The following is a 27,793-nucleotide window of genomic DNA, read 5'->3' as shown; positions in this document are numbered from 1 at the left end:
ATATAAAATCTCTTTAAAGGCATTACAGAAACAGCAAGGATTTGAAGAGCCATGATCTCAGGGAGAATCAAAGCTGTATAGGATAAATCACTGAAGTACTGAGCCACTAAGGAACAGTGGCTTGGTAAACAAAGCAGGGTTTTAGTCAGACACCCTGAAAGGCTACAAGTAGAGGTAAAACTAAAACTGGGGGCCAGCAGGTGGTATAGTGGTTAAAGAGCTAGACTCCCATATGGCTGTGGTTCGAATCCTGGACTTGGTGTCTTGAAAATCATGTGGGCTGTGTGGTGTGCCTGCCAAAAAAAATCCTGAAAGGGAAGTGGAAGAGAGATTGTGGCATAACCACCCCCTTGGGAATGATTTCTCACTTTCTGCCTCACAGTTTGTTTCTCTCTCTCTGGTGAACGCATGCATCCAGTGGCAAGAAAAACAACAACAAAAAGCTGATCAATCCTTACAAAAACTAAGAAAAGCTTCAAATCAACTAAATCCCTGAATAAATTAAGATGATATTTCTGCTACCCTACAGGTCTACTAGAAGTAAACCCTCCATGAAGATACCATTATTTCACTAGAGCAGGTTTGGCAATAAAGAAATCTTATGGTCTTGTGGCCATTTATTAGGTTTCTGTTGCAATTACTCAGTTCTGCTGTTATAGCACAATAGATGCTGTTTTTCGAGCTGCCAGGGCCTGGAGCCACCTACAGCCCATCATGTAAGATCTGGCACAAAAAAGTTTGAAAACATAGAAAATGATATTATTTAAGCACATGGGCATATATAAATATAAATGAATTATGAAAATAATACTTAATTCAGAATAGTTTCCATTGGGAGAAGAGAGGAACATAGCAGGCTTCAATAATATTAACACTTTATATAATGTTTGCGGGGCAAACAGTACTTACCTTTTTTATGCATGGAATAGGAAATACCACTATCCCCACTTGGATATATGTGAACAATATTATACAGTTATAATATCTTGGATTCCTGGTACTTTTAAAGAAAAATATTTATGATAGACAATGTATTCTATATACCCAAATATAATTGTACTTACATCTTTCAAAAAAAGTGAAGGTTAATAATCTTCTATATCTAACTTATAATTTCAGTTGTCAGATTTTCTGAAACTAAAACTTAACAAGTTATATTTCTTTTTAAAAGATTTATTTTATTGTTATTATTTTTTAATTTGAACAGTGAGAGACAGAGAGAGAAAGAGAAAGTGAGAAAGCAAGCTGTGAGGTCCAGGACTCGAAACGGAGGTGGCCATGTGGGAGTCCAGTGCCCTTAACCACCACGCCACATGCTGGCCCTGACAAATTATATTTCTTAAACTGCACTGACTTGCAAAACAGAACTCTTAATAGTAACACTTCTAAGGTCTGTTCTATCAGACCCTCAAAATATAGATGATCTAGCATAGGATTAAGTATATCATTTAACAAATGGCTATTTTATTTCAATTTGGGAGAGTATAATTTTCCTCTGATATTACAAGGGTGGAGCAAGCTTTAGAAATATATGAGAAAAGCCAGATTATATTTTTGAAATACTGTACGTATTCTACCTCATTTATAATGGGATAGAAGGAAAATATACTAGAAAAAGTGTCAAGAGTGGACGGCCTCAGAGTTTTGAATTAATCAGTGTTTCAGGTCTTCTGCATTCACATCATCTTACCTATGAGTACAGCTGCATTTCTTGGACTCTGTGGAAATGTACCCTTCTGCTATCTAGTATGTATATGCTGTAGAATACTTCATAGCAATAGTATCAGCAGCTAATTATGAAAAATATATTAATAAAAACTAATGGAAAATTAAATGCTTCGCCCACCATACAGTATAAAATAGGATCAATGTCTCTAATAACAGCAATTTACAACGTTGTCATCACCATTAAAAGTGTTAAAATTTCTCCGGGAGCAAGGATAACAAGCAAAAAACAAAAGGGGGAAATTTTGATAAGGTATTACAATGGCATAATGTGGTTAAAGTGTATCCCAGGTGCAGTTCCTACTTCAGTTCTGTTTTGAAGATTAAGTCAGGTAATGTATGTCAAATAAAATGCTATTACTGTTATTAGTACTGGATCAGTACAATACGGTAACTGTTTAAAAGCAGTTGATATTTTAGGTTGGCATTCATTTAACATTAATGGGTAAAGAGACAGAGAGAGGAAGTGAGGAAGCACTCCCCATAAGGCATGGTCATGTTCCAATCCCTTCTCTATTTATCCTTCCTTTTGGGATTTTGGGCACGCACAGACATGCACCCAGCATGTCTTAAAGCCATCAGATCCAGGACTCTAAATCACACAGTCAGCTAAGTGGGGTACAGCTACCTTCACCACCACCTCACCTGTTAGCCCAGACTAGTCACATTTTAAATGTCCAATAGTTACATTTGGCTAGTGACTATTATACTGGACATAATAGCCCACATATATAATTTTTTTTTTTTTGGAGAGGTTTTCACTACAGGGCGTGTGCGCTCGCCAGACAGACGGAGAGAGACAGAGAGACAGAAAGCGAGAAATCACCCCCCAGGGGGATGGTCACGCCGCAATCCCTTCTCCTCCATTCTCCTCTTGGGATCTTGGGCACGAACGCACCCACGCCCGGCATGAGCTTTAAGCCACTGGGTCTGGGACGTGAACCGTGATCGACTACGTGGGAGTCCAGCGACATAGCCATTACACTAACTGGTGGTTCCTGTGATTTTTAAAACAATACATATAGTAAATGGCTGCTAAATTACAGAGACACCTACTACATCACCTCCCGATGGAAGACTATGCCTTAAGCAGTAGTCTATCAAAAAGAAAGAAAGAAAAAAGAAAAAAAGAACCTAAATCTGGGACCAGCAGATGCCATAGCGGTTACATTACTGGAATCCCACATTACCAACTGCAGTAAAGTCCTGGGCCTGGAGGCTTGAAACTGATGCCAGGTGCATGTACTAGTGCACCCAAAATCCCGAGAGGAGAATGTAGAAGAAGGGACTATGGCATGGCCATTACCCCTGGGGGGTGGGGGGGAGGTAGGAGGTAATTTCTGCTTCCTGTCTGTCCCTCTTAAAAAAAAAACAAAACACCTGAATCTAATCAAGACTTTAGATTTAATTACCAATTTACAGAAAATATGAAGAGGAGAGGAACATGTTAAATGTTGGGACCAGCAGATGGCATAGTGGTTACTTAGCTGGACTCCCACATGGCCAGTTTGAGTCTTGGAACCAGAGGCTTGAAACTCACACCAAGCACCTGTGTGTGTGTGCGCCCCGAATCCTAAGAAAATAGGAGAAGGGACTGAGGTGTGGCCATCACCTGTGGGGGGTGATTTCTCACTTTCTGTCTCTCTGGCAAGTGCACATGCCCTATAGCAAATCTCTCTCTCTCAAAAACAAAACAAATGAACGAAAAATTAAAAAATAAAAAAAATAAAAAACAACACAAAACAACAAAAAATAATGCTATGTCAAGGATGCAATCAGCAAAATCCAGATGGTAAGAAACTCAAGCCAGAAAGGGGAATTTTAAAAAATGCAATGGAGACAAAATCCATAACTTAAAACACTTTAAGACCAGTTTAGGAGGCCACATGGGAAGGGCCCCAATTTGCATCCCGAGGTTCCCTGTACACGCCAGGCACACATGCCCATGATTGGACTGGCTGAGGCTGGAAACGTGGTATCAAGACACTATCTCTCTGTCTTACTCATGGAAGAAATGAATTTTAAAAATGGATATTATTTGTACTAATTCTTTTTAGGCACAGTAACATGTTTACATTTTAATGTAAAGGGCTATTATCTCTTAGGAATATCTATTAAAACATGTATAGGTACCAGCAGATGGCATAAAGGTTACATTGTTGAACTCCCATGTAGTTGAGTGAGGCTCAAGTCCAGAACCTGGAGGCTTAAAACTCACATGTGTGCATGCGTGCTCAAAAATCCCAAGAAGAGAATGGAGGAGAAGGGATTGTGGCACGGCATGGCCGTGGGGGAGGGGGAGGGGGTAATTTCTCACTTTCTGTTTCTGTCTCTCTGGCGAGTGCATGTGCCCTATAGCAAAAATCTCTCTTTAAAAAAAAAAAAAAAAGTATGGAAGAAATGATGTCTAGGATTTGCTTCAAAATAATATGCAAATTGGAGGTGGGTAGGAGTTTAGATAAAAAACTGGCCATGAACTAATGACTGTTGAAGCTAGATGAAGATTCACTATGCTACCACTTATGTGTTGTTTGAAATTCTTCACAATAAGAAAATTTGAGGCATATATATTACTTTTAAAAGTAAAAATTTACAAAGGAATTTATGGAAACGTAAAGGAAAAATTGTGATTAATGATTATGATATATAAATCATTCTGCCTGCCAACATTAATTCCTTCAGACCTGAGGAGAGTTCTTTTTCCTTATTTATCCTGCCCTAAGCTTGGGAGACCTATTATTTGTCACTGTACTGACTTAATACGTAGTCTCCCTTTCCAGTTCTCTGTTACTCTCCATAAGGAAGCAGGACTCTACTAAAGTCTGTTTATAAACCATTTGAAATCGCCCCCTTGAAGAACCATAGAAGGCTTTAACATTTATCTAAAAGAAAAAGGATTTTCAGAAAACAACATAAGACAAATTCAAAAAGATAAATTCAAGACACTAGTCAATATAGCTGGAGAACTTTTATTCTTAAAGTTTTATACTAGGAAGTCAACATTTAATTTAATAATCCATTGTCCACAATTGATTTATTAAAAAAATTTTAATCCTTAAATTGTACATCAATATCCTATGACTCCAAATTTTATTTTATTACTCTCCTTCAAGTCTGAAGAAAATGATTAATTCATTAAGTTCCACAGACAGCACAGTCCCACTGACATGACATTTAGTCTAAAGTCCTACACTCACAGGAGAATTAAGAATAGTCAGTATCAAACTGACCTGAAACCTGATTGTATTCCTGGCTCAGGATACCTGTAGTAAATTTTAAATCCACACTAAGACACAAAGTCAAACTAGGGTATGTATATTGTATAAAAAACTTCTCACAGTAGAGTAAAAAGTAACATTAAAATTGTACTAAATTTCAACCTTCTTATGGTGTTTTATCTAATTAAGCCTTCAAAATGCTAATTGTGGTAGAGTAAAAAGTAACATTAAAATTGTACTAAATTTCAACCTTCTTATGGTGTTTTATCCAATTAAGCTTTCAAAATGCCTAAATAGCTGTGAATTATCTGCAAATAACTTCATATACGATTTTAAAGTTTGCCCAGCACTTCAAAATGGTTACAGAATTAATATAACTTTTAAAATGTCAAAATATGCTATACATATTGCACTTTTCTGCTAGGCTGGGCTAGTATCTTCCATGGCAAGATACTAAAACTACTGAATAAAATACATTTTAAAATCAATAGGTACTTGATTAATTTCCCTGAAATTATCAACATCATTACCAAAATCTTCCAGGATTTTGTTAAGATTTGATTCCTTAAATAGAGTTAAAGTTAAACGTACAGAGGGGGAAAAGCCCTCAGATACTGATTTTTTAATGTTCTTTTTTGGTCCTTCAATGACCAAAGAGAATTTTAAACAAGTGATAATCCACGTTTCCTGGCTTAATAAAAAGCTCTAATTTCTATTATCGAAATTAAGAAATATCACCAGTCAAAAGCTATTAATTTTGAAATGTCTACGTATGTCTGTCTGTAGGTCCCCTTAGAAACTTTTCAAACATGTAAATCAAAAGATTTTAATCAATAATATAAGAAAGTCAAATTAGCTAAGGAAAAACTTATTTTGCAAAACTAAAATCACTTCCCAATATGCTTGACAGAAACAAGCTATTCATTTTCATTTGTGTTCCACTGAAGACATAAATGAAATTGTCCAATGGTTATTTCCAAGTGGTCCACTACGGAATTCTTCGGAATGTTTTATGATTGACTGTAGCTAGAGTTCTGACTTCCATTTGGACCCTGCTCTCCTTCACTGTTTAAATGGGGAAGAAAGAGATTTTGTACCAATTAAAAGATTCATTTTCAACACCCTGATAAGCCTACAAATTTTAAAAGTTTGTTATCCTGTGGTACAATTCTAAGTAAAACATTCCTGAATAAAGACACAGATGTAGAAAAATTAAAATCCAGAAGACTAACATTTGGTTTTATGTTTTTATTCTTATGTAACTTTGTGCCCTCACACATAACAAATATTCTGAAAGTGTCCACATACACTCAAAAAAATTTAAATCAGGGCATAAGGTTTCATTCTTATTACAGGTATCACTCAACATAGAGATTACAGCTTCTTCTAAACAAATTTCCTATAAAATTAAATCTTACATATAATATCCTATTCCTACTAAAATTAGGACGTATTCTTTCGCAAAATAAAAAAACAAAACCCCAAAAACAAAAAAATTGTCCAAAGGCATAATAAAATCATATGTAAATACAGCAAACCTTTATAAGTCAGAAAGAAATACGGTAATTTTCTGGAAAATGCTGAATATTTAAAATAAAATAACTAAAACTGAAAATACCAGTAACTGTGGCAATGGGATTATTGCCTTATCTTGTCCACCATCATCTTGCAGCTTCAGGCCCTGCCACTAGTGAAGAATCACTCAGGGAATTTCTGCAAAAAATGCATCCAAAGGTAGCTGTTTGAATGACTGCCTTAAACAGCTCCTTGTATAAGTACTCACTTTTTCCAAACTGTAATGTTAACTTATCAGTACTAATCTACAAATCTATCTTAATGCTATAAAAATTTTTCTAGAGAAATAATTTAGATAGCAGCATTTCTTTATTTCCCTTCTGACCCTTTTTCCTTTCCCCAAATGATCCAATACAGGGAACGAAGATCCACTGAATTAAATGAACAGATCCTATTTAAAAACAGTAACGACAATAAAAAAAAACTTCGGCATTGCTGAGTCATATTTAGCAAAATTATGTTCCTGTGTGCTATAGATCTTAGGGTCACTCAAAAGTCAAAATTCTTTATTTTTACATTATCAGACCACTCATCAAAAAATTTTACAACTACTACTGAAATTTATAAATCAAGATAATAGCTAACAGTGGTTTTAAAAAAAAAAGATGACATAGTCAAACTGACCTGGGACTACTACAAAGTTTTCTACCCTTGAATTTCAGGTAAACTGGCCTAACTGTTCTATTTACATTTTATGTACGGTAGTAGCCATATGTTGAGGGATACCTGTAATAGACCTGGACTGCATTAGGAAGTTACTAAATAATCAGATTACTGTTTATTTTAAAAAATGAAACATCCTCAATTTATCAAGTCACAAAATTAACATAAATCATGAATTTTGAAAGAAATTTTTAAAAAGATAAAACAACATAATCTAAGGAAAATATGATTTATGAGAATGATATATAACTGAACAAAACCAAAAATTAAAGTCTACAAAGTACCTGTTTGGAGGTGGTTTTGGTTTCGGCATCTTACTAAGAATAGTTGCCATCTCTTTTCTTTCGTCGAAATTCTTCCACTGTTCATATAATTTTAAAATAACCCTGATTATTTCCAATATCTAGAAGATAATATTTGAAAAGTTCTCAGTGGAAAAAAACAAGCAACATTAAGTACATAAAAAATACACATTATGTACCAGGCATCCTTCAGAAAACAGTCTCTGCCCTTAAGTACTCAGGTTAGGTTAGAAAATCCTGACAAATCCAGAAGTCTTTTTTCATCACACTGCTGTTCAGACTTTCCTCCTAGCCTCTCATCTTTCAGCATATGTGCCCTGTCCATCCGTATCCATCTCTGAATTGGGTTTCCTTCTACCTGATGATGTCTTTCTTCCACCAAAATAGAACAGTGAGGTACTAGGAATAAAGGCTTTAATAATCAAGGAATATGCCACTATGGAACGTATTTTTCTAATGCCAATTTTCAAACAATTCATAGAAGGTAGTGCATATAAGACATTATCTGGATTTTTCATTAAGCACTCATTACATAAGGTGCTCAAAACTGACACTTTCACACGTCTGTCATGCTGTTTCCAAATTAGTCCTTTCTTCTCCACCTGAGTAGACCTAGCCTTGGATTAATTTAATGCTTCCAATATTAAAGCAGGAAAGGTAGAAACGGGGCAAAGCCCAGTCTGTCAGGAGACAGGCTGATTTACAGAAGTGCAGAGTGGTATCCAGCAGTCACTGGGTGGATTTTAAAATAACCCTGGTGAGGCCGGCTAAGGGATCCCATGTAGCTGGCTGTGATTCCAAACCCCAGCCCAAAATCCCAACAGGAAGAAGTAGAAGAGAAAGGACTGTGGTGTGACGGCACCCAACTGAACAGTGCTTTCTCATTCTCTGATGAGTGCCCATGCCCTCTGGCAACTAATCCTGGAAGTTAGAGGCTACTGTGCAAACAACTGAGCCAAAAGTTTACCATTCTCTTTTAATTCTAAACTGCTAAGAGAAATAGAACTTAGTCAATATCAACTATTCCTACACCAAACATGTTTCTTAAAATGCTGTTTAACTAATAGTCTCTTTAGCCTGGTGTACATCATAAGATCTTGGGCTCTTTATAATATGATATAATTTTAAAATGTTCAAGTTTCTTTTATTCAACAAAGAGAATTTTAAAGAATACCTTCTCCATATCCACAGAAAGTTCAGCAAACCACTGTCTGGCATCTTTCTGCTGTACAACGCAGGCTACATGTAGGCAGGCTGGGGAAAAAACGACAGGTAATTGCCCGTGGGAAACTGCAGGCACAGAATGTGTATTAGAACTACCGGTTTTCAGGTCAGAGCCATAATCTGGTAATTAAGGCAGCCAAATCCCACATGTCTGACCACAGGGTTTGAGAAACATGCCAGGTACATGTGAGCGCATGCTCTAAACCCAACAGGATGAAGAAACAGAGAAGAATGGATTGTGGTGTGACCAGTCCCCATTAGGTGGGTGTTTTCTCCCTCTTCCTCCCTCTCTTTCTCTCTGATGAATGCATGTGCCCTCTGGCAGAATTAAAAAAGAAAAAAAAAAAACTGAAATGTTTTACTTATAAATTTCATGTGTTAGGGCCAGCTCTATGGCCTAATGGTTAAGGCAGCCAGATATCATGCTGACTGCACAGTTGTGAGTTTTAATGCTATCAATATTAAAGCAGGAAAGGTAGAAACATAGCAAAACCCAATTTGTCAGGAGACAGGCTATATTAAGTTCAGAGTAGTATTCAGTACTCACTAGGCTGACTTTTAAATAATCCTGGTGGGGGCCGATTTGGAGTCAGTTAAGGGAACCAACATGGCCAACTGTGGTTCAAAACAATTGTGTGTGTAATGCCCAAAATCTCAAGAAGGAAAAAGGGATGGAGAAGGGATTGTTGCATGACCATCTGCTATAGGGGGTACTTTCTCCTCTCCCTATCTGTCTGTGTCTTCTCTCTCTGGTGAGCAAACATGCCCTGTAACAAAGAAGAAAAAAAAAATCTATATTTTCTAATTGCTTTTTAAAAATAATACAGCTACAGAGGCCAGTAGATGGTGTGGTGGTTAAGGTGCTGGATCCCACATGGCTGGCTGCATGGTTCAAGCCCTAGACATGGTGGCTTAAAAATCATTCTGGGCAGATGTATGCTCAAAATCCCCAAAGGAGAATGGAGGAGTAGGGATTGTGGTGTGGCCATCCCTCCTGGGGGATAATTTCTCTCATTCCTTCTCTCTGTCTCTCTCCAGCAAGTACACATCCCCTAGAGCAAAAAGCTAAATAACAACAATAATACAGCTACATGTAATAGTTATTATTGTCTATGCCATCAATTTAATCTAAGTAGGAAAATTACTAGAATACATTAAGGTTCTTGACATTGCTCTTCAATGTGTACTAGTCATGGTATAGGTTCCTAGAGAGTTAGGCATATCAGAAAGGAAAATAATCCAATGAGATTAGATTAAGAAAATCATCCCTGGACAGTAGTACAAAGTAGGAGCCAAACTGCATCATGAAGTCAATGTGACAAAAACAAAACCCTCAGGTAATTATGATGATGATCTGTTTTAACAATGTTGACTATGTTTTGCTAGTTCAAGTAAAAGTAGGGTTGCTGGGCCAGCTGGTGGCGCAGTGGTTAGGGTGGCTGATTCCCACTTGGCTAATGAAGTAGTTAGAGTCTCAGGCCAGATAACTTAAAAAACTCCCTGGAGTCTGTTCCTGCATGCCCAAAGTTCTGAGAAGAGGACAGAATAGAGAGGGGATTGCAGATCACCTGACAGGTTTCCACTTAAGGTAACTACTGCTGTTCACCAAGCTACCAAAGATACTCAAAGGAAGAGCCTATTTTGGGGCCAGGTGATGAGCTCAGTGGTGATCACGAGTCTGAGTTGCTGATGAGAAGCCAAGTGGAGGTATGCAGAGAAAAAATGGATATATTGGGGTCAGCAGGTGGCATGGTAGTTAATATGTAAAAAAGAAAGACAAATGGATATAAAGAATTGCTGAGAGCTAGGAGGTGGAATGGAGGTTAAGGTGTTAGATCCCACATGGCCAGCTGAGTGTTTCGAGTCCTGGACTGGGCAGCTTGAAACCATGCCAGGTACACATATGTGCATGCCCAAAATTCCAAGACACTAGAGGAGAAGGGACTGCAGTGTGGCTAGCCTCCTTAGGGGGTGATTTTTCAGTTTCCCTTTATATCTCTCTCTGGCAAATGCATGTATCCCACATCAAAAATTAAAGAAAGAAGAAAAACAAAAAACTGCTGAGGAAAAAGATCTTGGCTAAATAAAAACATTCACTTCAGGGCCAGCAAGGTAGATGTGGTGTTTAAGGAGCTGGATCCCACATGGCAAACTCTGTAGTTGAAGTCCTAGATATGATACCTTCAAAAATATGCTGGGCACCAGTGCGTACATGCCCAAAATCCTGAGAAGAGAATGGAGAAGGGACTGTGGTGTGACCATCCCCGCGGGGTGAGTTCTCACTTTTCCTGTCTCTGTGTGTGTGTTTCCCTCCCTCCCTCCAGTGAACCACCGTATGTACCACCCTATGGCAAAAATTTAAAACAAATAAAACACATCTGTTTCAGTACTTAAAGAGATAGTAGAAGTACTGGACTGAATGAAACTATACAGAGAGAACAAAGATAGTGGGGATGGTAAAGATGTCACGTATCCTGGTACCTCCTCCTTTTTAGTTCTGTAGGTCCTAGCATTTCTACCCATTAACCCTGATACCACTTCAGAATCCTTCCAGATCTAGTCCTTGCAAAGAGCTGCCACTACTACAAAGTGTAAAAAACCTATCTGCCACCTCTGGTGTAAAAAGACTGAGAGACATCACTACTTAAAGAATAACTGAAAAATGAGAAATCAGAGAAAGCAAGGCTAAAGTGGAAAAAAGTCAATAGGATGGAGTTATGTACATCAATAGAAGGAAAAGGAACAGAAATGAACAAGTGTCCAGTACAAAGGAGACATTATTTGATGCTCTACATTTACGTCTTGAAACAACTCTGTATGGAGTTATTAGTCCACTCCCCCACCAGCCCTTTTACAATTAAGGAAGCAAACTCAGAAAGGTTAATTTTTTTCATAATTGTAGAGGAAGCAAAGTTTAAACAGTACTATCTGACTTGGGTGTGTGTGTGTGTGTGTTGAGAGAGAGATTTTTGTAATAGGGTCCATGCGCTCACCAGAGAGACACAGACAGAGACAGAAAGCAAAAAATCAAGCCCTGGGGGGATGGCCACGCTGCAATCCTTCTCTACTCTCCTCTCAGGACTCTGGGCACGCACACACATGCGCCTGGTGTGGGTTTAAGCTACAGGTCCAGAACTCAAACTGTGGTCAACTATGTGGGAGTCCAGCAACGTAATCATTACATTCTCTGCTGACCCCGGGAGTCTGTATTCTAACCTATTACAGTACTGCCTTTCACAGAGAGAAGGTAACAATTAACTTCCTCCAGCAAGACATTAAGAACTACAGATACTCCTTTATTGAACTCCCTACCTGGGTTCAGGGGAATGAAAGACAAGTCTAGTTTATTTTATTTACATTGTAATAAATATGAACAGGCTTAATTCTGAATTTTGACCCCTAAAAAATGTTCTGTTCAGACACTGATTAAAATTATTTTAAATGATTTTTTAAAAAACTTAAACAAAAGGGGGAATAAGGGGAAATTGATCTTGATTTGTGACAGCTGCAGTTCACATTACTGAAAATTCACATGCAAGGATTAGTCTATTACTTCATGGAACACAAAAAACATAAAGTACAATAGGGTGAAGTTTATTTTAGGATGACCTACATAGGTTTATAACAATTTAACTAATATAGGTATATCACACTTACATACCTAAAGCTATCATGAAAGGAGGATACAGCAGGCAAAGATCCGTTCTGTAGGTATCATTCACTATCCTCCTATAGAAATGTAAATAATAGTATTACTGAAAGCAGAATTATCTCATCTAATTGTACATTTCCTCCCCAAAGGGTCAGGTTTCCCATCTTTGTACATATTTATTTCCCTTTCATATTACTGAAGAACAGCTATAAAGGTTAATAACCTTAAGGCAAAAGGATACATGAATGTGACTATAAATAAGTACAAACTAATGAATACAGTTATAGCTAAATGCATTTTAAAATTCAAAACCTCACAATAAATTATAAAATGAAACACATTTTCTAGCTTTTCAAAAATCAGAAAATCACATAAAAAGTCAAAAGTTATACAGTAAATTTATACCTATGTTATCCTTACAAAAATCACTGTTTTAAAGATAATTTCAGTCTCATGTTAACTTTCATGTGAAGTCTAGTTTTCATACAAAATCACATTGTTGGGACCAGCAGTTAGCATAATGGCTATGTCGCTGGACTCCCACATAGTCGACCGCGGTTTGAGTCCCAAACCCGGTGGCTTAAACTCACGCCAGGCACATGTGCGTGCGCATGCCCAAGATTCTGAGAAGAGAAAGGAAAAGGGATTGCAGCGTGGCCACCCCCTGGGGGGTGATTTCTCACCTTCTGTCTCTCTTTCTGGCGAGCGCACACACCCTACAGCAAAAACCTCTCCCCCCGCCAAAAAAAAAATCACATTTTCATGGGTATATTAGGTAATTTAAGATGTTTATCACTTTAGTACTTACACCACTATACTTACTAAATTCAGCAAGTATATATTTTACTTGAAATATCTTGGGGCACTATTTTAATGACTTTACAAACAATGAACTTCATATTTAGTTCTCAACTTTCCTTTCTAGTAACATTTACACTGTTAATAACTTCTGTTCTAATTACCATGCAAGGGGAAGCAACATGTCTTCTTGGCCCATGTCCTGCACATACTGGAGCAAAGGTCTATAAGGATGATACACTATCAAGCAACAATCCTAGAAACAGTTTAAAAAATGTGTATGTATAAAAACAGTTATTACAACACAAAAAAAGATATCATTATCCAACTGATTTATAATTGTGTATTTCAAAATTAATTTCTCTAACTCATGCTTGCTTCCCTTTTATTTTCTTAAGCAAGCAGTAATGGCAGCCCTAAACTCTACTGTAATAGTAAAGGCAGTGCTCTCTCTGGAATATACCTTGGTAAATCGGTTGGCAGTCAGTCAGCATCCATTCATTCCCTTAGAGACTCAAAGTGTCACATCTGCAACACACTGAAACCTCTTATTAGCCTACAAATCCATAATTTCCAACTGGAGGAGCAGAATTCTGCCAAAGACATAATCTGTCTTTAAACGACACCACACACATACACAAACTGTGCACATAATTTACAGTGGCTTAATGTCCTGACTTCTTTGCTTATAATCCTCTTTATTAAACTTAGTTATTATGGAACAGAAAAGTTTTCCCATCCTATGTAGGATATACAAATTACATGTTTCAGAGAAGATATGGGTGGTTTTATTAGGCTACTATCATTTCACCATCACATATCACTTAGGTGGTTTTAAGATGTACCTTCCTATAAATCATCTTTAATTTCTGACTTCATTTAATCTGAAAAATAAGTTTATTCTATTAATCAGAGAAAAAAAATGTACTTACCATTAGTTCTAAAAGATAGAATTCACATTCTAATATCTGTTTAAAAAAAAAGATTGCCAAATGTCATGTAATTTATCAAATTTCTAGTAAAAATTTTTAAATTAAGAAAATAAACACTGTGGCTTATATAAGAATGAATATATGCAATAAAAAATACTTTTTACTGTTAAATAATACATGAAATTCATTGGAATCCTTATAAGGAAAAGCCAACCTCTTGCGAGCATTCTTATTTACTCATTTTTATTTAAAATAGACTAGAAAAAAACTCAAATTGTACAATATACTTTTTACTCAAAGAATACAAAATGCAACTATCTCTACTTAATAAATAAATACAATTTAAGTAGAATGATTAAATTACTTATAAAGTGGCAAAGGAAGGATATGCCTATTGACATGTCAAAAGTAGTAACAATTTTTAAAATATGATTTTCAAATTGTTTCACTATAGTAGGTCCCAACTATACCTTTGTATCATATAGGTACTTTTAGAAAATACCAATGCTGGGACCAGCAGATAGTGTAATGGTTACGCTGCTGGACTCCCATACAGTAGACTGCAGTTAAGAGTCCCAACCCGGCGGCATAAAATTCAACCTGGGCACATGTGTGTATATGCCCGAAATCCCGAGAGGAGAATGGAGAAGGGACTGTGGTGTGGCCATCCCCTCTGAGGGGGTGACTTCTCACTTTCTGTCTCTCTCTCTCTCACCGGCAAGCACATGCACTCTATAGCAAAAAACTCTTTAAAAAAAGGAAATACCAATGCTGAGTCAGCCAGTAGCATGGTGGTTAAGGAGGCTGGATCTCACACAGTTGACTGTGCACCAGTCCCAGACCTGGTGGCTTGAAAAGCATACCCAGCACAAGTGCATGTGTGCCCAAAATCACAAGAGAAGAATGGAGGAGAAATGACTGCGGTGTGAACTTCCCTCCTGGGGGGGGGGGCTTTCTCATTTTCCTTCTTCATCTTCTTCTGTCTCTACCTAATAAACACATGTAGCCTCTCACAAACACACACACAAAAAAAAAAATTAAAGAAAGAAAATACCAATGCTTGGGATCCTAACCCTGAAACTTTTGATGTAGTTGGTTTAGAAAGGACCCATTATCAGTACTATTAAAAAGGTCCCTGGGACCAGCAGTTAGTGTAATGGCTATGCCGCTGGACTCCCACGTAGTAGACGCAGGTTCACGTCCCGGACCCAGTGGCTTGAACTCACGCCGGGCGTGTGTGCATGCGCACCGAAGATCCTGAGAGGAGCATGGAAGAGAAGGGATTGCAGCGTGGCCATCCCCCCGGGGGGTGATTTCTGTCTGTCTTTCTCTGTCTGGCAAGCGCATGTGCCCTATAGCAAAAACCTCTCCAAAAAAAAAAAAAAAAAAAAAAAAAAAAAGGTCCCAAGAAGATTTAATAGGCAGGCAGAGTTGACAACTATGGATTGATAATTCTATGAAGTAATGTTTAAAGAATTATTTGATTTTATTATTATTATTTAGTTAACCAGAGAGCCAGAGAGAAAAAGAGAAGAAAAATGAGAAAGCAAGCTATCAGGTCTGGAACTCAAACTGTGCTGGGCCATGTGCGATTCCAGAACCTTAACCACCATGCCACCTGCCGGCCCCCATGAAGTATTCTAAAATAGGAGAAGGTAGGGTCAACTCCATGGCCTGGTAGTGAAGGCTACCAGATCCCACACACTGACCAGGTAGTCCAAATCCCAGTCCTGATGCTTGAAAAACAGACTGAGCATGCGTGGGTGCATGTCCAAAATCCCAAGATGGTCAAGAAATAGAGAAGGAATTGTACCATGACCATGCCTCATTTGGGAGTGCTTTCTCCATACCCTCATTGAGAGCATGCACCATCTCGCAAATTAAAAAAATAATAAAATAAAATAAAATGGTAGAAGGTATTTACTTTGTTTAAAAGAATTATTTATTTCGTTCCATTTGTTATTATTATTTTTAAATCTGACCAGACAGAGATAGAAAGAGAGAAAGGGAAAGCGAGAGAGCAATCTGCCAGCGTTTTGCTCCACCACACCATCTGCCAGCCTTGAAGGTATTTAGTCTTAACAACCATAGTGCATGCTGCTAAGATGCTATACTCTGCATAGACCACATGGGAGGTCAGGGTTTGATTCCCAGGTTCAGCCTTAAGGCTCAGTGCAGTGGCATGCACCTCTAATTCCAGTGACTCAGGAGGCTGAGGCAAGAGGATTAAACATTCAAAGCCGGCCTGGACAAGAAAGCAAGATCCTATCTAAAACAGAGCCGGCTGTGAGGTCTATGCCTATGATCAAGGTTAGGAAGCTGAAGCAAACAGTGTAATAGTGAGATCTTGTCTTTAAAAAACTTAGAATAGAATAGGGACCAGCAGTTAGCGTAATGGCTATGTCGCTGGACTCCCACGTAGTCGACTGCGGTTCGAGTACCGGACCTGGTGGCTTAAACTCACGCTGGGCATGTGTGCATGCATGCCCAGGATCCCGAGAGGAGAATGGAAGAGAAGGGATTGCGGCATGGCCATCCCTCCTGGGGGGTGATTTCTCGCTTTCTATCTCTCTGTCTCTCTCTGTCTGTCTGGCGAGCGCATGCGCCCTATAGTAAAAACCTCTCCAAAAAAAGAAAAAAAACAAAACTTAGAATAATATCTAAATTTTTATAGCACTTGACACTGCCATTTCTAAGAGACTATTAAGTTTATTCTAATATTAACAGAGTTAGCTTACATAATTTCAACAAGTATCTTATTTTATAAAGAATACTTACATGATTCATCCTATAAGGAAATTCCTTTGGAAAGGCATATGAAAATCTAGTTTTTACTGCAGAAAACAAAAAACAATTCCAACTGAGAAAATAGTAACATGAATTAACCCCAAATTCCTTTAACATAGTGTAGACTTTTACAGAAGGCTAACTCATTTTCAATAGGAGTTCTTGGCAATGCTTAGGAACTCTCATTTTTATTTGAAGAAATAAGACTGGGTAAAAGGAAGCTCTAGGTCCTCACCTATAATGTAATTAGCTTCAATCTTCTACTTAAAATATATTTAGAAAAGGTTCTGCTGCTTAAACAGATCAATTAAAATGGCCCAGTCACGTGGCATGTGCAGTAGTGACAGCTCTGCAAAGCTAGAGGCCATACAGAAGGTCTGGGCTGAGTTCTTGGGTCTAACTACAAATAGCATGCCCAGGCCAGTGGTCCTGACTGGTTAGGAAAGGATGGAGGGAAGAACTGTAGTGTGAGACCCTGCTGAAGGTGCTATCTTTCTCTTTTTCTGTCTCTCTCTAAAGAAGAAAAATAGACTTGGGGCTAGCAGGTGGCACGGTGGTTAAGAGTGCTGGACTCCCACAAGGTCAACTGCGGTTTAAGACCTGGTGGCTTGCTTTCTCACTTTCGCTCGCTCTCTCTGTCCCTCTCTGGTCAAGTTTAAATAAATAAAGTTAAATAAAATCATTCTTTAAAAAATAAAAGAAGAAAAATAAACTTTAAATAAATAGATAAAAAGTTGGGAAAAAAATGAGACCTTAGATCATCTCTAAAAATCTTCCCAGCACTAGAACTAAACAGTTCTATTCTCCAATGATTTAGCTTAAAAGAATACAGACGTTGTAAGAGGAAGTCTTCAGAGTTCATAGAAAATGTGTATTATAAAAAATCTAGGGACCAGCAGATGGCATAAAGGTTACGTAGCTGAACTCCCACATAATTAATCATGGTTCGAGTCCTGGACCTGGCAACTTAAAACTCATGCCAGGCACGTATGCTTGTGTGCCCAAGATACCGAGAGAATGGAGGAGGAGGGATTGTGTGGCCATCCCCCCTGGAAGGTAATTTCTTGCTGTCTGTCTCTCCCTCTGGCAAGCACACACACTCTATAGTAAAAAAAATCTCTTTAAAAAAAAAGTTTGGGACCAGCAGTTAGCGTAATGGCTATGTCGCTGAACTCCAATGTAGTTAACTGCAGTTTGAGTCCCAGACCCGGTGGCTTAAACTCACGCTGGGCGCGTGTGCGTGCATGCCCAAGATCCCAAGAGGAGAATGGAGAAGGGACTGTGGCGTGGCCATCCCCCAAGGGGGTGATTTCTCGCTTTGTCTCTCTGTCTATCTCTGTCTTTCTGGCGAGTGCACATGCCCTATAGCAAAAACCTCTCCAAAAAAGAAGAAAGAGAAAAAAAAAAAAGGCAAAAATTTTCAAAATATTTTGCACCAAAATAAACTTGTACTTTAATTCTATTTTCCACAAACTTTTAGAGGTGTCCTCACTTCTAAACATAACTACATGCACACACACACATACAATTTTAATAAAATATTGGAAATACACTAAAAAAATACTTAAGAGTGGGTACCTCTGAGACTTAAGGATATTTTAGTAATCTGCACTTTTAAACTTTCTATAGCGACTAGGTATTCTTTATCAAAAGATGTATTTCAATAAAAGTATTACATTATACATGCAAAGATCTAAGACATTTTCATACCACACATATAGACTACTAGTCTTATTAGTCACTAAAAAAGCACAAAGGAAAAAACAGTAAAAACCAATACCCCATCTCCTCAAAACAGTATGAGTGTATACAATCAAGAACTATTCAAGAACACTGTATTAAAGTTATTATGATACATTTAATTTAATCAGATAACTTTCACCAGGTTCTAGAGGATCTGTTTTGTAATCCTTTCTACTTGCATAAAGCCTAAAGAACTCACTGAGATTAAAAAAAAAATTTATTTATTCTACATATTTTCTAAAAGATTGTTTTTCTTTTTAAACTTCACAGAGGATGTGTGCGCTCTCCAGAGACAGAGAGAGAGAGAGAGGGAAAGTGAAAAAGCACCCAGGGGCTATGGCCACACCACAATCCTTTCTCCTCCATTCTCCTCTTGGGACTTTGGGTATGCACACACATGCTCCCAGTGTTTTTCTTTTTTTAAAACAATTATTTGTTTAATTTTATTTATTATTATGGCTTTTGACCAGAGAGACAGAGAACAAGAGAGAGAAAGAAAGCCACCAAGTCCAGGGCCTGAACCACAGTCTGCCATGTGGGAGTTAAGCACCTTATACACACCACCTGCCAGTCCCCTACCCCCTACCCAGCGTGTTTTTCAAAGCACTGGGTCCAGGAATCAAACATGTAGTTGGCCATATAGGATCTGCCTTAACCACTATGCCACTGGTTGACCCTTAAAAGATGTTTTGTAAGGGACCAGCAGATGGCATAATGGTTACATCACTGGACTGCAATGGTTGACTGCGGTTCAAGACTTGGACCCAGCGGCTTAAAACTCATGTTGGGCACGTGTGCATGCATGCCCAAGATTAGAGAGGATTGAGGCATTGCCATCCCCCTGGGAGTGATTTCTCATTTTCTGTCTCTCTGTCCCACTGGGAAGTGTACATGCCCCAAAGATTAGAAGCTCAGCAAAAATCTCTCTTAAAAAAAAAAGATGTCTTGTAAACACAGCTAATTTAAATCAGTAACATTTTCCAAGATTTGAAACCTAGACCCATTTTAATTAATCTTTCTTTTAGTTAATTTTTAAAATGTAGCTTGAAAAACATGTTGGGCCTGTGGGCATGCATGCCCCAAATCCCGAGGAGAAATGGAGAAGGACTGCAGCATTACCATGTCCATGAGAGGGTACTCTTTCTTTCACTTGCTTGCTTGCTCTCCCTCCCTTCCTCCTTCTCTCTCAAATTATTTCTATGCATGAAACAAATGTGAATTACTAATCCCTAGACACTTAATGTGATATACTTGGTATATAAAATATTGTGATAAAAATTGATTACTTATCTACCCTAAAAATAATTTAAATATAACATGGAAAAGATTAGGTTTTTTTAATGAGATTTTTTGCTATAGAGTGAGTGCACTTGCTGGAGAGACAGACAGAAAGCAAGAAATCATGCCTCCAGTGGGGGAATGGCTATGCTGCAATCTCTCCTCCACCACTGTCCTATCAGAATTTTGGGCATACACACACATATGTCCAGCAAGAGTTTCAAGCCACTGGATGTGGAACTCCAACCAGTCAACCGTGCGGGAATCCAGCGCCTTAACCACTATGCCACATGCTGGCCCCAAAAGTTAGATTATACTCTTAGAAAGGGGAATGATTCAGGACCAGCAGGTGGCATGGTAGTTAAGGCACTGGACACTCCCACATAGCTGATAGCTGACCACGGTTCAAGTCCTGGACCTGGTGGCTTGCTTTTTCATCCCCCCCACGCCCTGTGTCTCTCTCTGGTCAAATTAAAATAAATGCATGAATAAATCAAATTAAATAAATTTTAAAAAGAAAAAGGGGGGCATGATCCAAAAATGTAAAAATTAGTCAATCTTTGAGCTAGCAGATATGGTAGTACTGGATTGCACATGGCCTATTTTATTTTTTTAGAATTATTTAACTTTATTTATTCATTTTTATTTTAATTTGACCAGAAAGGGACAGAGTGAGAGATGGTGTGTGTGAGAGAGAGAGAGAGAAAGAGAGAGAAGGCAAGAAAGCAAGCTGCCAGGTCTAGGACTCAAATAGCAGTCGGCCACATGGAGTCTAGAACCCTTAACCACCACACCACCTGCTTATCCCCCCCAACTGCACATTTTAAGTCTCAGACCTGGTGACTTTAAAGACATACTGTGGGGCCAGTAGGTGGTACTGTAATTAAGGCACTGGATTCCCACATGGCCAATCCCAGTTCAAGTCCCAAACCTAGAAGCTTGCTTTCTCGTTTTCCCTTTCTCTCTGGTCAAGTTAAAATAATAACAACAAATGGAACTAAATAAATAAATAATTATTTTAAAAAGAAAAGACACACACACTGGGTGCATGTGTATTTATGCCCAAAATCCTAAGAGAATGGAGAAGGGACTGTAGTGTAGCCATTTCCCCTGGAGGGCAATTTCTCACTTTCTCTCTGTCCAGCAAGTATACATACCCTATGGCAAAAAAAAAAAAAAAAGTCAATCTAAGAACAGCATATAGCATTGCAGTTATATTGCTGGACTCCCACATGGCTGATGTTCAAGTCCAAGACCTAGAGGCTTGAAACTCACACCGGGTAAACATGCGTGCATGCCCAAAATTCCAAGAGGAGACTAGAGAAGGGATTGCAGCATGGTCATCCTCTGGGAGGTGATTTCTTGCTTTCTGTCTCTCTGGTGAGCACACACACCCCACTGAAAAAAATGACTCTTACAATAAAAATGAAAAATGTAGTATCTTGGAGCAAGAAGATAGCATAGTGATTACATCGCTGGACTCCCACATGGTCAACCATGGTTCAATTCCCAGATGTGGTGGCTTGAAACTCATGCTGAGCATGTGTGTGGGTGTGCCCAAGATTCCAGGAGAAGAATAAAGGAAAAGGGATTGTGGCATGGCCATCTCTCATGGCAGTGATTTCTCACTTTCCCTCTCACTTTGACTCTTTCTGTCAAGTGCACAAGCCCAAAGGCAAAAAACCTCTAAAAAAAGTATCATCTCACAAATAATACTAAAAATGGTTAAAAAGAAACTTTCAAACTTTATTTTCTGCCAAATAAAATAGTCATAAAGGTATCATCAGGGGATTTAACAAATCCAGCTAACCCTCACACATCTTCAACCCTAAAAATATCTATGTATAATAGCGCTTTCTTTGGAATTACATTTTTAAAGCAGGACATACTTTTTGCACTTACATACAGAAGTAGCAGCAGAAATCAATCTTGTATTTGAGACTACACCAAATTCCTAGAGAAAGAAAAGTAGATGAGATCAGGCATATAACAACCCAACAGAAACCTAGGGGTATCTGATGTCTATTCAAAACAGAATTTCCTAGGTCCTCAGTCAGTTCATCTTCTACCTACTTAAGGTATAAAATACTTAAATACTTAAATGCATTACTTTTCCTTAAAACTGCTACAATTTAAGATAAATTGTTAAGTTTTATAATTTAAGATGTGCCAAATTACAAACCAAGCCCTAAAGTGACAGTATCAGTTTTTTTGCACTAAAATTAATTTCCAAGTAAATTGTTGAGATTCCACATTTAACTACTAGAATATTAAGTAAGGTTCCTATTCAACTAAATCAGAACAGTTAAATACTTTAGGGCATTTAGTAATAAAACAGTTAAAACTCCGAATAAGATAAACTTCAGTATCACCAAAAGAACTTAAAAGGCCACAGAAACAATGATCCTTTCTGAATGAGAGAAACAAGACTAATATAAGACTTCAATGATAATTTCCATTTCTACTTTTAACCTATAGCAAATTAAAAGAAAATTCTTGGGCCAGCAAGTGGTGTGATTGTTAAGGTGCTGGATTTCCAAATAATCAATTGCAGTTTGAGTCTCAGACCCGGTACATGTGCATTCGTGCCCCAAATCACAGGAGAATGAAAGAAAAGGGACTGCAGCATGGCAATCCTCCATGAGAGGTGATTTCTCACTTTCCCTCTCTCTCTCCAGTGAGCACGTGCACCCTACAGCAAAAAGCAAGGGAAAAAAAAATCTTAAATGTGAAAACTTTTACTCAGTAAATCAAATTAACAAAAGATATTTAAAAACAAAAAATCTTCACATTAATCTATAAGAGTAGAAGTTTATAAAGATTTTATCTTAGTCTCCCAGTGATTATGCTTCAGATACATGAAATTAAATATTATCTAGTGATATTTAAATAAAATCAAACTTTACATGGCAATATTTAGAAAAACCAATCCACAATAAAAACTTTTTAAAAATTTGCTGCAGGGCATGTGCACTTGCGGGGACTGGGAGGTGAGAAAGCTGCCTCAGTGAGGATGGCCATGCCACAATCCCTTTTCTTCTGTTCTCCTGATGGGATTCTGGGCACACATGTACATGTGCCCAGCACTGTTTTTCAAGCCACTAGGTCCAAGACTCAAGCAGCACAATCAGCCATGTGAAATCCAGTCACCTTATCCACCACATCACTGACCGGCCCCCAGTAAAGGCCTTTCACGACAATTTATAACATTTTCTATGCCACTAGAAAACCTGACAACAAAAAGCTGGTTTGGTCTTCTTAAATTACCACTCATAGAAAATCTCTACGAAGCTAATATTATTTCTAATGAAGACAACTCTCATTTAGGTCATAGTTGGAAAAGATGTCATGGATCATCAAATACCAGATAAAACAAAACTAAATCAAAGTGGTTATTATAAAGAATGTTGGGCCGGCAGGTGGCTTGGTGGTTAAGGGTGCTGGAGTCCCATATGGCTGATTGCGGTTCGAGTCGTTGACCTAGCGGCTTGCTTTCTCTCCCTTGCTCTCTCTCACACTCACCCAACAGCTTGCTTTCTCTCTCTAGCTCTCTCTCTCTCTCTCTCACACTCTACCCTTCTCTGGTCAAATTGAAATAAATAAATGAATAAATAAAGTTAAATAAAATTTTTAAAAAAAGAATGTAAACTTACTAGGCTAAAATCATGTTCAATATGCAAAAAAATTATTATTCTAAAGACATCATCCAAAAATAGCAACATAATAAGGTTTCTTTACACTGCATGGATTAGTTACAAACACCAGCCATACCTGCTATTCTCTGGATTCTAGTGGAGCTCTCTACAAAATATAAGCTCAGCAGACATTTACCTCAGCTGCAAGTTCTTATCTCAGAATCTTCTCTCTCTCACCCAGTTTCTCTACCCTCATCACCCAATCTTTTATTTATTCTATAAAGTTATAGCTTCCTCTAATCCCTGCCCTTCCTCTGCTTTCCTATGGCTTAGTGGGCAATAGGAGGCAGGGAAAGACAGTAAGACATAAGCATATGAGTGAGACACAGAAACACTCTCAAATAACATTAGATAAGTTGTGGCATTTACGAAATACTTAGTGCCAAACAATAAATGTCTTAAAGCCAGTAGGGTAAGGCAGCTAAGAACACAGCATTAAGAGCTGGACTTAATGATTCAAACTTTGGCTTTGCCTCTTATCAGCTATATGAGCTTAGGAAAGTTCTTAAAAAAATATTAAACTCTCTGTGTCTTAATTTCCTCACTCATAAAATATAGTCACTACTACTATATATTTCATGGATTTTAAATACTAACTAAGGAAGTTAGTATTTGTAAAAGGACTTACAAAAACATTTGGTACACAATAAGTAGTATATAAGCATTTACTACATGAATAGATAAAGGATATATGTGTATATATATATTTCTTTGATTTTGTACAATTTCATTATTTTGCATTAATTACCATCTATTGTTATCTTTCCATAAGTATTAAGTCATCAGGAAAGTCATGATGAGCCAAATATAAAAATTGGGGCAGGTTAACCAAAAGACATCAACTACAAAAGAACAAAAAATTGTGGGCCGGCAGGTGGCGTGGCAGCTGGGTTGCTGAACTTCCACATGGCAGACTCTGGTTTGAGTCCTGGACCTGACAGCTTGTTTTCTTACTTTCTCTCTTTCTTTCACTCTGTGCCTGTCTGGTCAAGTTAAAAAATAAATAAAAATAAATAAAGTTAAATAAGATAATTCTTAAAAAGAAAAAAAAAAAGGAACAAAAAATTGCTTATACCTCCACTTTGGATGCCAAAAACACACATGTAGGAGCCATCAGTACAGGATCTATACTTTTCAGAGAATACCTAAAATAGAATAAAACAAAGGTAAATTGTCACTCACCTAGAAAACAAAGCCAAAAAGACTCCTTTATGGCAAATACATGATTCGTTTATATAATGATTCACCAACATTAGAATTTCAAATAGATAAAACATATTTCCAAAATATAATAACCCACCTGGCATAGAATCTCTTGAAATAGACTGTAGCAGTGGCAATAACTTGTTGTCTTAACTTAAGATGTTCACCTAATGCTTGGATAACTAAAAGGAAGATAATAATGTTTTAAATGCATCTTTTGGTATTGTATTAACATTAAACAGTAATGTTTGTCCTTTTATCTATATTCATGTTTGACAAAGGGAAATAGCAACACATGCTGTAAAGCTCATCACTATGGTTTAATAACAGAATTTGCAAATGAGTAAAAAAAAATGAATGTGCATTAAAATAATAATAGAAGGGCCAGCTGGTGGCATGGTGGTTAAGGTTGCTGGATCCCACATGACTAATGACTGAGTCCCAGACTTGGCAGCCTGAAAAACATACTAACCTTATGTGCCTGCATGCCCAAAATACCCAAAGAAGAGAGAAACGGAGAAGGGATGGCGACATGACCATCCCCCATGGGGGGATGCTTTCTCACTTGCTCTGTCTTTCTCTCTGGAGAATACAAGTGCCCTGACAAATTTCTTTAAATGTAGATTTTAAAAAAATTGGGGGGGACCAGCAGTTGGGATAATGGCTATGTCGCTGGACTCCCATGTAGTCGACCATGGTTCGAGTCTCGGACCAGTGGCTTAAACTCACAACAGGCACATGTGCATACCACATGTGCATGCATGCCCAAAATCCCAAGAGGAGAATGGAGGAGAAGGGATTGCGGCATGGCCATTCCCGTTGGAGGTGATTTCTAGCTTTCTGCCTCTCTGTCTCTGTCTTTCTGACAAGTGCACACGCCCTGTAGCAAAAACCTCTCAAAGAAAAAAAAGTTTTTTTTAACTGGGGCCAGCAGATGGCATAGCAGTTACCTTGCTGGACTTTCCCACTCTGTCTCTGCCTCTCTCCGGTGAGCACACACACCCTATGGTAAAACCTCAAAAATAAATTTAAAAATCACTCCATAGCAAAAATTATTCTTATATTAACAAGGTTGAATGACAGGTATTTTCCATCTTCTAAATATTTTCAATATCATACTATCTTTATAAAAAATACAAAAAGAAAATATTAGACACCTATCAAACTCATTCTAACCATCACTTTATACAGTTTACAAAAAAAAAAAAATAATAAAATAAATAAAAAAAACCATAAGGAATCAAGACAAAAAAGAAGTAGGTTTGCAAAAGAGTGAACTAAGGGTTGGAAAGGTCATGTGACAAAGCTACCACAAGGCAGAGTAAAGATCTTCTGACCCTAAATCCCTTCATTCCAAAGTGCTAAGATAGGAACCACCATGGCTACAAGATGTCAATCCAAGAATCATTTAGCCTCAAAGTACTTTGTTTTAGTTTATCTTAAACCAGGTTTAGTAATACATTATAAAAACTTAGGGAAATCAGTTAACACTTTCAAATTGTTCTGAGTGCCGATGACACATAAAATTCACACACACACAAAATTTAGATCATTTTAAGAAAAGCCCAGCAGGTAGCATGGAGGTTAAGGTACTAGATCCCACATGGCTGATTCCACAGTTTGAGTCCCTACCTGGCTTGAGAATCATGCTGGGAGTGTGTGCATGCATACCCCAAATCCCAAGACACTAGAAGAGAAGGGACTGCAATGTGGCCATGCCCCCTGGGCAGTGATTTCTCACTTTCCTTCTCTGTCTCAGTCTCTCAAGACCATGTGCCCTATAGCAAAAAAAGTAAAAAAGAAAAAAATGAATATAAGCTGTAAAAAGAAAAACATGTAAAAAAAAAAATACATGTATCTATAAAAAATGTTAAGTATGGGGGCCAGCAGGTGGCAGGGTGATTAAGGCACTGGACTTCCACATGGTTGACTGTGATTTTGAGTCCTGGACCTAGCTTGTTTTTTCTCTCTCTCTAGTCAAAATGAAGAATATGGCAGTGATTTCTCACTTTCCTTCTCTGTCTCAGTCTCTCAAGACCATGTGCCCTATAGCAAAAAAAGTAAAAAAGAAAAAAATGAATATAAGCTGTAAAAAGAAAAACATGTAAAAAAAAAAATACATGTATCTATAAAAAATGTTAAGTATGGGGGCCAGCAGGTGGCAGGGTGATTAAGGCACTGGACTTCCACATGGTTGACTGTGATTTTGAGTCCTGGACCTAGCTTGTTTTTTCTCTCTCTCTAGTCAAAATGAAGAATATTAAGAAATAAAATTAAATAAATAATTCTTTAAAAAATGCTAAGTATGTACTAAAACAGTTCACAATTTACTATACAAAAATATTTTAATTCAGAGGTGACAAACTATACCATTTAAATATCTTTTTTTTTAATTTACCATTTGTAAAAAATATTTGCAATTTCCAATACTCTTCTTCTGAGAGAAACTTTAAGTCCTTTTGACGTTCCTTCAACAGATCTTGTTTATCCAAAATCCACTGCAAACTAGAAGTAGAGATGTTAAGAAATTATTACAGAGAAAAATCCACAAACAAAGCCATAGAAAAACATTCCAGGGATGAACGGGTTGTTCATATTCTGAGAAGTACAAAGTGTAAAAATAACTTTAAAAGACAGTATTTCTTACATCTCTTGAAATGTAAACAAGAACAATCTCACTAGTTAATGTAAATATGCCCCCCAAAATAACAAAAAAACTATTCTAATTTCTTCCCTCTCCTCTTTGGTCTCTCTTCCAATTATTAACTTACATTGTATTCCACTGATTCTAAGACTCTGACATAAAGATACATCTTACAGGGAACCAGCAGTTAGCGTAATGGCTATGTCGCTGGACTCCCACGTAGTCGACCGCGGTTCTTGTCCCGGAGCCAGTGGCTTAAAAAACTCACGCTTGGCGCGTGTGCGTGCGTGCCCAAGATCCCGAGAGGAGAATGGAGGAGAAGGGATTGCGGCGTGACCATCCCCCCTGGAGGGT

General features: G+C 37.8%; 1 protein-coding gene across 3 annotated transcripts in view; it reads right to left on the bottom strand.

Annotated features, from left to right (window-relative positions):
• Positions 1-5,753: 5,753 nt before the first annotated feature.
• The window catches only part of CCNC (cyclin C), a 26,767-nt gene continuing 4,727 nt past the window's right edge, over positions 5,754-27,793 (bottom strand). For 2 of the 3 annotated variants that reach the window (XM_006172063.3, XM_014585171.2), the window contains exons 2-12: positions 27,194-27,300; positions 24,893-24,977; positions 24,668-24,737; positions 21,800-21,851; positions 16,868-16,923; positions 14,090-14,125; positions 13,322-13,413; positions 12,369-12,436; positions 8,658-8,737; positions 7,466-7,584; positions 5,754-6,008 (exon numbers count right to left, since the gene is read on the bottom strand). In XM_006172063.3, coding sequence (XP_006172125.2) covers positions 5,954-6,008; positions 7,466-7,584; positions 8,658-8,737; positions 12,369-12,436; positions 13,322-13,413; positions 14,090-14,125; positions 16,868-16,923; positions 21,800-21,851; positions 24,668-24,737; positions 24,893-24,977; positions 27,194-27,300 — 820 coding nt within the window. In that variant the 3' untranslated portion in view covers positions 5,754-5,953. Of the gene's footprint in view, positions 6,009-6,561; positions 6,657-7,465; positions 7,585-8,657; positions 8,738-12,368; positions 12,437-13,321; positions 13,414-14,089; positions 14,126-16,867; positions 16,924-21,799; positions 21,852-24,667; positions 24,738-24,892; positions 24,978-27,193; positions 27,301-27,793 lie in introns of all 3 variants that reach the window. The other variant, XM_014585166.2, reaches the window with a different exon arrangement.

This window comes from Tupaia chinensis, unplaced genomic scaffold (genome assembly GCF_000334495.1).
Source record: "Tupaia chinensis unplaced genomic scaffold, TupChi_1.0 Scaffold149168_1, whole genome shotgun sequence".
Lineage (NCBI taxonomy): Eukaryota > Metazoa > Chordata > Mammalia > Scandentia > Tupaiidae > Tupaia > Tupaia belangeri.
Note: the sequence above shows the minus strand (reverse complement) of the source record. Positions and strands in the feature narration are given on the sequence as shown.